General features: G+C 30.5%; 1 protein-coding gene and 1 long non-coding RNA gene across 2 annotated transcripts; both read left to right on the top strand.

The window, feature by feature from the left end:
- Positions 1-166: 166 nt before the first annotated feature.
- On the top strand, positions 167-1,871 carry LOC132755397 (adhesion G protein-coupled receptor L4-like; the record flags this gene model as incomplete). The annotated part of the gene is given in 4 exon segments (XM_060746268.1): positions 167-305; positions 875-918; positions 1,092-1,212; positions 1,707-1,871. Coding segments are annotated over 4 exon segments (412 nt in total), but the record flags the coding sequence as incomplete, so codon positions are not given.
- A 950-nt stretch (positions 1,872-2,821) lies between these two features.
- On the top strand, positions 2,822-7,854 carry LOC132755390 (uncharacterized). Its single transcript, XR_009629201.1, has 9 exons — positions 2,822-2,921; positions 3,240-3,390; positions 3,519-3,588; positions 3,841-3,907; positions 4,219-4,303; positions 5,256-5,382; positions 6,375-6,416; positions 6,948-7,025; positions 7,303-7,854. It is a non-coding gene; the product is annotated as an uncharacterized LOC132755390 (long non-coding RNA).
- Positions 7,855-10,017: the final 2,163 nt, after the last annotated feature.

The raw sequence follows: 10,017 nt of genomic DNA, 5'->3' as shown, positions 1-10,017 counted from the left end.
AATCACGTAAATTAAAATATAATTTTATGTATATGTACGAAAGTCAACATTATATAAACAGTATGTGCATTTCTTTACATAGAGTTTATGAAGAGCGACGTAACAAATGACTTATTTAATTACTAATTATGTAATGAGTTAATGTATTTGTAATTCATATGTATAGTACAGGTTCGGGTATTGCAGATGGTTCAGAGAGTACAGACGAAAATACAATAAATGGACCAGTCCTAGCTATGACAATACCGTCTCAACAATCAGAAGTGTTAGAATCTTCTATTTCTATAACAGTTGAGCATCATTACGTAAGTATTCATAAAGGAGTTTGTATGATTATATAAGAACCTATAAATCGATTTGCTCCCTCATAAGAGTCATTCTCTTTGGAAAGGTAAAACAAAACAAAACATACATACCTGTTAATCACAAATCGTAACATATTTAGAGGTTTTGGATTTTTAATGGATTTTAAAATTGATTTGCTAGGTACTCTTATATATCTATGTAATAGAAAGAGCATAGAAACACGAGGCTATCTGATTTGTACCCGAGTGTAAATCAGATTGTCGAGTGTTTTGATGTTCTTTCTGTTTTGTATCATCATAGGCAAAATTAAAAACACGTTCCCTGTCTTCACAACATAAACCCCAGAAAAAAGTAACAAATATACGAGCATTCGAATATGACTTCTATCGTTATCTCTTTCCCTGTCGTCAAAATAAGTAAACCCCAGAAAAAATGAGCCAATCAACGAGCATGCTCTAGACATACAGTGATTCCAGGTAACTTATTCCTGCACTCCATTAAACTGTCTGTGCAAGTCTCCAAACTAAGATACAACTAGTATTAATGTGCTGTCATATTGATATTTCAGAGCGGTCTATCGGCTCCACTCTGTGTGTTTTGGCAGTACACGAGGTATGAAATAATCCAGATAGAGTATACATTTGAATTGTTTGTAGAGATAAAAATTATATTTATGAAAGAAAATGTAGTATACAACATTTAAAATCAAATATTCAACCTTATTCTTTAATGGAATGGTTAAACTTTGCATAGGAAAGAGAAATATGCATGTATATTTTTATCAGTGAATCCCAGGGTCTTTGGTCAGACGATGGATGTGCGCTTGTTACAACTAGCAATGACGTTACAGTATGTGAGTGCTCGCATCTGACAAATTTTGCTGTGTTGATGAGCCCTATCAAACAGGTAAAATACTACAAATATACAAGTATTACTTACAATACACAAGTCAGAGTAATCACTTATGCAACAATCGTTTTTATTTAGCTATAATTAATCGATTTAAAATTGAAAGATTTTCAATGTTTTTAGTTACATTTTTACATTTTGATTATAAGTTTTAAGTGTTTCGAATTGTTGATAGTAAGAGAAAACAAACACTATCATCGGAGTCAAAAAGAGTGATATTCAGGCTAAACAGGATCAATCAAACCGAGCCTGCAACATGTTCGGTTTTTACCATTTGGGTCTTTCTTATGTGATTGCGTTTTTTCTCTATCTTAATTGCATTTCATAATTTGTTTTCATCTAACTTGTCAGTCTGGCGTTACTGTCAGTCATATAGATTATGTATAAATTTCTTTATAATTAGTTTGTATATGTCTTAAAAACAATTCAAAGCAATTTTGATCTGCAAGTATGTCATTACCAGATATAGAAATGAGTTTTTAATATTTCAGAAGGATCAATCAGCTTGGGATCTTCGCATTATTTCAATTGTCTGCCTATCTTTATCCATACTTTGTTTGGTGGCAACTATTGTTGTACACGTTACGTTCTGGAAGTAAGTGTATTTTTGTGACACTTTCTGATCATTGCGATGAGGGTAAGAAAATATGCAAATCAGTATTAGGGGCATGAAATGTTGCTGCGTATTCATGATCTCTTATGAATGGACTCCATTTATCTAGGTTTTGCAAATTCATCTATTCTTTGTCATTGATTTTTGTTTCTTTTAATTCATTGCTATCATGGAAAAACTTTTCTAAAATGTTTACATACACAACAGCAGATCTTAAGTGTATGGCTGCGACTGTAAAACTTTCACGTCTCATCTCCGTGTTGTTATTTGTCGGTTCTTCTGGATTATTGAGTCCAATACAACTAGCGTTGAGTGTTGAATCTGCTTTATTCGGTGCTCCAGTTGAGTTGTGACAGATATTTCTTTTCCCAAAAACTTTTAGGTACAGAATGAATATAACCAATTCTACAACTTTTTTCCGTTTTTTCCCATTCCAGAATTGTTACAGTTTTATAAATATAATATAAATAAATATATAAAGTCACTCATTAGTATTGTATTTTGATTGATCATTTGAATGAACATGTAGTTAATTGGTTTGCCAAGTAAATAAGCTTCTTTAGTCTGGCATAATAAGGAATAAATATAATGCAAAGTTACTGCCACTAAAAACAAAAATTATTTTATTGACATTGTTACGGACGTTTTGGGAATTTTATTTTCTAAAAAAAAAATATTAACAAGTTTTAACAAATTTGATTAAATGAGTAAAGAAAGTATAACTTTTACTATATACATCTTAAATGAATTTGTCAATTTTTCTTTGTTATTATTGAAAAACAACACAGAAGCTGGAACTTGATCATTAATAATGAAAGCATTGTATTTTCTATCAAATTGTTAATGTCATTCTGATTTGCTTGCTCTTTCGGATAATACATACCTTCATATAAGCTTTAGTAATGTTGTCATATTTTTTTTGATAAAAATATCAATTTTCATACAGTTCATACTGTTGAAAATGTAACTTTTCTATGGTTTATCTGTAGGCATTTAAAAAAGTGAGCGAACAACTTTGATGATTCATTTATGCGTTGGGTTAATTCTCGCATACCTACTATTCCTAATTGGTATCAACAGAACAAAGAACAAAGTAAGTTAAATGTGAATTGTTTTAAGCAAATTGTTACATGTGAATAGGTTATTGAACAATTGTTACTATCTTGCATTCTGTATCGTATTTGTAAAAAGACAGATGAAATAAGTTATGAGGTAAATGCATATATTTTAAAGGATGTCTGGACAGGGTACGTTCTACGGTCTAATACAAAAAAAGTAAATGCTCATTATTTCTGATATACAATCATACATGTAAAGGAATATTTGATAATAAATATAATTAATTGAATGTCTGTTTTACCACTAGGATCAATTATAACTTAATTTATAGAATCGTTTATATCTATTACAGAAACTTTGCACGGCAATAGCAGTATTTCTGCATTATATTTTCCTTGTTGTATTTGGTATAATGTTTGTACATGGAATCCAACTTGCCATAGCAGTACAATATGTTTTCAAGACGAAATTCAATTTGAAAACTCTTCTTGCCATAGCATGGGGTAAGCGATGTTTCCTTATTAAAATAAATATTATGTGTCACCTCTGTTGTATTTGTTATTTATATTGAAATCACGTTATACTTGACCAGACAAGATTGTGTACATTAACATCATGTCCGTTCTTTCAGGTTTACCAGCTGGTATTGTTGCCATTTCAATGTGCGCGTCAATGCTAGACGGCTATGGGAATAAGAATCTGTAAGATATTAAACATCTTTATTAGATGCATTATTTTAAATATATTTATATGAACATCTAAAGTGTTTTTATCCTTTTCCTTATTTTGACAGGGTCAAAGATAATACTTATACAAACGATCATCATTTAAGTGTTTCTTCCAAAGTTTTGGGATGTTTGTATAAAAAAATAACTTTCTATTTTACATAAAACTTATTTTTCCTTTTTATTTTTATAAATGGTATAGTAAAGTCTTCATGCAAATAATTTCAGATGCTGGTTAACGTCAGACAATGGGTTGATCTGGTCATTTGTTGGTCCAGCCATTGCTATTATTTCTGTGAGCGTGTTTTTTTTTATATTTTGTCTTTATTTTATCGTCCATCGAGTTTTTTAAAATAAGCAAATACAAATGGTGGTTTATGTGACTCCATTGAAATATGACTAATGCTCTAGACTCTTTAATAGTCTTTATGAATTTGATACTTAATTTCTTATTATATTATAGACATGTTGTAATTTCTGATTGTATTATAAACATACTACAAATACATCTGTATTTGATATAACAGTGTCACCATCCCGAACAACAAAGCTTATTTATGATGACTATATTGGTAATATTTATATATTTATGTATTTCTTTTCAAGTTCAATGCAATATGTCTATGTCTGGTTATACGTGCTATTATCGTACAAGAGCAGTAAAGATACAGCCAGTTGGCAAGAAAATAAAGTATGTTTGCTATTCTAGAAAAATGTTATCCTTGTTGGGCCAGCCTTTTTTATTGCATTCAGATATTGCTTTCTTTTGTTATTTAAATATTTACAAAGTTCCATCATTACATTTAATTAATTTCTTCAGGTTGAAATTGAAAAAAATATATATATCTACATCTAAAACATCTAAGTTTAAAAAATTTTAATATTAAATGCCCTTGATTGCCATGATAATTTGAATAACACAGTCGTTTTTAGTTTTTTTTATAGAACTATCTGTTTCTGTAATGTAAATTTAAACTTGTAATGATAATTTAAAGATGATAAAATATGTCACGTTATTGTTTTTATATAACTACGATTGCTGTTTTTAACGGTCCATTAATGCTTCAGAAATGCTATCACTTTTATTTCTCCAAAAACTTCTAAATTTTTGTATCTTGATTCAGTTTCCAAAAAGTAAAATACTCATTTGCCATATATTTGAGATACATTTTTACTTCTTTAGAAAGGACAAACAAGAATTTTATAATGTTTAAATAATTGTTTTAGAGAATATTAGATGTTTGTTATGTTATCTGAAGAAACTAGTGATAAATGTGAAATAATTTGTCATAAAAATAGCTAAATGAAAACAAAATAGTATTTTGACTTCCATACAAAATACTTATTAACTAAAATTACACTTATTGCCAAAAAATAACAGATGAAACAGATGGTCTAGGTGATCGGCCAACTAGAACTTTTTTGATACTATAAAAGTTCACCCAAATTAAAAAGCCTTTATACGGAATAAAAAAGCATTTCTGAGACATAATAGACCTTTTAACATTGAACATGCGCTAAGTCCATTACTTAAACATTATTAATCACATTTTTCACATCTAAAGAATTAAGAATATATGGATTTCTGAGGTATAATTTGCCTTTAAAATGATAATTAATATAAATTATTTAATTGTATTTAGAACAAGTATATGGGCACTGTGTGTAATGCTTCCACTACTAGGAATTACATGGATTGTTGGAATGTTTTACATGGGAGATAAGTCAGACTCTGTACAGTACATATTTGCAGTTTTTAATGGACTACAGGTTTGTTTATAGTATTTCCGTACATTTAAATAGGTTACATTGATTTTTACGAACTAATTATCATATTCTTAAGCGTGTATATAACAAAAAAGTACGAAATCCAAAATAATCAAATATTATCAAAAGAATTTGAAACGTAAAGTGCTTTAGTGATTAGTTTCTTCCAAGTCTATATAACACTTATATCTGTTCTATATGTTGAAAATAAGTTTGTAAAATGTTTTATAAACGTTTACATTAAAACAAACTAAACATACTTAGTAAGACAGCCATACTGATTATTCAGAAATGTTTGTTATTTAAGTTTACGACGCTTTGCTACTTTTATCTCAATAATAATTTCAAGGCATTATCCCCATTATGGATACTATAAGTAACTGATGAATTGACAACATAGGTCGGTTAAATGCAACAAAGGTCACGTGTATGCAAAATGTTTATGTAAACTTTAAACATAATTCACGGTAGGGTTTACCAGTTGTGTGGATAATACATTAGAAGGGTTATACCTTAAAACACAAGGATAAAAGATGAATGTGCCTTTCCAGGCAGTCTTCATTCTGTCTATATATCATTAAATGTAGCATTCACATTTAAATCATTTAAATGGATATAACTTACAACTATGATAACAAATTATTCTTAAACCTTTTTTTTAAATTTCCATGACATAGATGAACAATTAATTATATAACGACTTTAATTAATCTATGTACAAATATCATGCAAAAAGAAACTTTTATTTCTAATGCAAATTATATGAATTCAAGTGTTTGCCTCTCCAAAATGTGAATGTTTTTACTCGAAAATTTTGTCATTTGAATTTTACTTTGTATTGCACGTTACAATTGCTCAAGATAGAACATTACAGAATGTTAATAACACTCAGTTTTCTTTGAAATAATGTAATTAAATTCCCTGTATTTTCTATTGTTTTGATGTTTCATTATATTGAATAATCATACAATTTCTGTTCTTTTCCTTCGTTTCAGGGAGTGTTCATATTTATCTTTCAGTGCGTCCTAAATAAACAGGTAAATATTGAACTGATAACGTACACGTAGATCTACGTATACTTTTTATTTTATCATTTTTAATATTAAACATTGCTGAAATATATGTATAAATAAATGACTTGCACGAATAAGCTTATCATATAAACACATTTCAGAGAAAAAGAATTTTGTTATTTTGTTACTAAACGCATATTTGAAATATATGTTGGTAATGTAATACATAACACATTAGCATACTTTGTTCCTAACCTGTTCGAATGAACCGTTTAACCATTTTTTTTTTTTTTTTAAATTTTATTTATATCACCGTCCCCCACTGTTTTATTTGTACATGTTTTTGGTTGGATTTTACGTCTCGTCAACACAGCATAGGTCAGATGGCGACTTTCCAGCTTTATGGTTGAGGAACATCTTAGGTGCTCCTCCTTGCATTATTTCAGGCACAAAAGGGCACCTGAGTAGAATTACTGACGGACCGTTTTTTGTTAGTTGAGGTATTGTCCAGTTTGAAAGGACATCATTCTGTTTCATTGCAATTTTAAAAATCAGGTTAAAAAGGCAATGCGAGGAAATGAACAGAAAGAGAAAGTATCATCAAGAAAATTTACGCAAGAGGTGGTAGTATAAGTAAGTTCTATATTTAAAAAAATGATACCTGACATTCTAAAAATCTGATGGATGTTTAAAAAAGAGGAGAAATAATTCAATCATGCATATAGTAAAATATATATAAACACGATTTCTTTTATATAAACTACTTAGATCAAGACATGTTAATCAATGTTGAAAATTCAAAAATAAATGTAATGAAATTTATGTTTGTTTCAAACAAAACAAATTTATCGATAGCGTAATGAAATTTTAAGCAAACTTTGTAAACGAGACAACCTTAAATTTATTCTAGGTGACGCAAAAATCGACCACGGAAGATCTGTTTCATCGACAGAATGTCTACAATTGTCAAGTCTTTGAATTATACAAAGATGACGGTTTAATCACTTGAAAACTTTTAAATCAATATGGAAAATAATAATACAAGAAAGATCTTAATATAAAATCCTATTCGTCTAATTTTGTCGAGATGAAAAGACATTTAATAAAAATATATGCAGTTAAGTAGCAATAAACAACAAAATATTATAGGTGGGAAAATGTTGCTACAGCTACATCATGGAGATGGATCATATAGAAATGTATCTATCACAAATTTGTCTTTCAAAAAGAGCTCTCAAATTACATTTTTTATATATTTGATGTAAGTATGGCAATGAAACAAAAATTTCATTTAGAGCGTATTTAAATTTATTTTTATATTAAGCTATGATTTTGAATTTATAGAAGATTCTTTGAATTCTGATTTTAAGACTCAGTATTTATTTCTCAATTGTATGATAAATGCTTATCAAAATTAGCTTTGAATTCAAATGTATCGTGTGAAAAATGTTACGTCACTTTATTTTTAAGAATATTTAATATATACTAAATTTGGATCGCTTTTAATTTCCTAGATATCCCTTTAATGGTAAACCCAAGATAAGGATTTTTTTTATACATTCATGTAGATTATTCAAATGACATACCCGACCTGTTCAGAAGATGTTGTTATGAACTCATACCTGGCTTGATATCCACGGAAAGTTGATATTATCTATAACAAGGATGTGTCATCGGCAAGTTCCTTCATGTGTACATCGATTATATTCAAACTTTGCTTGTGCAAAGCTAATATTGTGTATGGCTTGGGAAACGCTTAATGAAATGTTGCTAGAATTTATTGCCCAACCCATTAGCTTTTTGTTATATACTCATCATTTGTTTCATATTTGACATGTATTTGATGCAATCAAATATGTTAACTTAACTACGAATAAGACGGCATAGTGACGCCGGAGAGATAAATAGGGGTACTGGGTAGCTTGAGGCAGAACGTTCCAGATGACATTTTGCAGTTGTCCTTATGGTGCCCTAGAGCACTGTTTCAAAGATGTTGGAACGGTTAAGAACTCGCGAAAATGGCAGGCATAGGCATGGTGGTCGTCGTGAGACGATCACAACTCGGCGTGAAGGTTGTTTTATTGTCCAAGCGCGACGTCAGCGCTTTGTACTGCATTGTCAAATGACTTGCTGAATACCACGGTTATTTGAATTTATACGCAAAAAATCCAAAACCGTTTTTAAAGATCTGGCATGTGAGCAAGACGACGAAAACACATCCAGTAAGTCTGCAATTGGCGCGCGCTCACGTCGGATGACGTTGAATGACTGGACCCCAGTACTGTTCACTAACAAACCCTGATTTTCTATGGACTTAACTAATAGACGAGTCCGTGTATGAAGATTTCTAATGAGCATTTTGCAACCGTATGCGTTGCTAATCATGACCGTTTTGGCGGGGCTCAGCCATGGTCTGGTCGGGTATTAGTATACAGAGACAAATAGACCTGTATATGGTTCAAAACAGCAATTGACGGCTGCACGATACATCATTGAGATCTTAGATAGGTATGTCTGACCATACGTCGGTCATTTAGGTCTTGATTTCATTTAATTTCATTTTGAATAATTCGGTAATGAAATTTTGTAATTCTACCAAAATATTGTTTCTTTGCTTACCACAAGTATCACTACATATCTTCAGAAGACACTTGATATAAAACCATATGGAACAGAAAGGTATGTGGCGGCAAAGCAGTAAGGACTCTAAAGTAAAAGAATAATTGGACAGAAATAGAATATGAGCATGTGATCATCAAAAGATAATCATTAACTTATATTTTAAAGTTGCAAAGCACTGTTTTTACAATCCATCTCATCATATTCATTAATGGCTCTTGATTTTTTACGGCGTCAACAGACTGTAGGATTTAGTTGTACAGCACCAGTAAGATATATGTTGTACAATTTTAAAGCAATACAGCACTTGCATTCAAACAGTAATTCTACATTGTAGGAATCATCCGGTTCCCTCAAAAACAGTTCCCTTTCAATTGCTCCCTTACATACTTGACTTTCTAAAAAATATTTTTTGTCCATGAGTAATAATTGAAACACCTCCATTTGTTTTTAAAAATGTTATTTTTTTTAATGTGCAGCCTGACCGAGACTCAAACCTGGGACCCTCGGAATACCTTACTGCGGTTCTACTGACTGGGCTATCCGGCCGCCTATTCTACAAACCACCTCCCCTGATTAGAGAACAATTCAATACCGTGACATAATCATTTTCAGAACAATTCGGGATTCGAACATACCACAATTTTGGGTCTCCTGAAGAGTTTTGCAACAGTTTTTTCCCTTCGTACTACTATGCCCTAAATTTTCTGGAATTTCATATCAAGGGATAATTGGGAAATTTGTCATCTGTCATCGTGGGAGGTCTCGACAACAAGTATAAAGAGACAGAAAATGTCTTATCTGTAAACCTAGTATTAAGTTGAAAGTACTCAAGAAAAAGTAGCCTTAACACAGTAAGATGTGCTTGTACATCTTAGTTTTAATTGGTGTTGTACTGCAAAATCCTACCGTCTGTTGAGGCCTTTACAAATACAACTGTTATTAATTTTTATCTTATTGATAAATTATTAACAGTTGATGTGACAAGTGTTGCGTAAATGATTGA

This window comes from Ruditapes philippinarum, unplaced genomic scaffold (genome assembly GCF_026571515.1).
Source record: "Ruditapes philippinarum isolate M1 unplaced genomic scaffold, ASM2657151v2 ctg5527_1_1_1_1, whole genome shotgun sequence".
Lineage (NCBI taxonomy): Eukaryota > Metazoa > Mollusca > Bivalvia > Venerida > Veneridae > Ruditapes > Ruditapes philippinarum.
The sequence above is the reverse complement of the archived record's forward strand: the minus strand, read 5'-3'. Positions and strand labels throughout refer to the sequence as shown.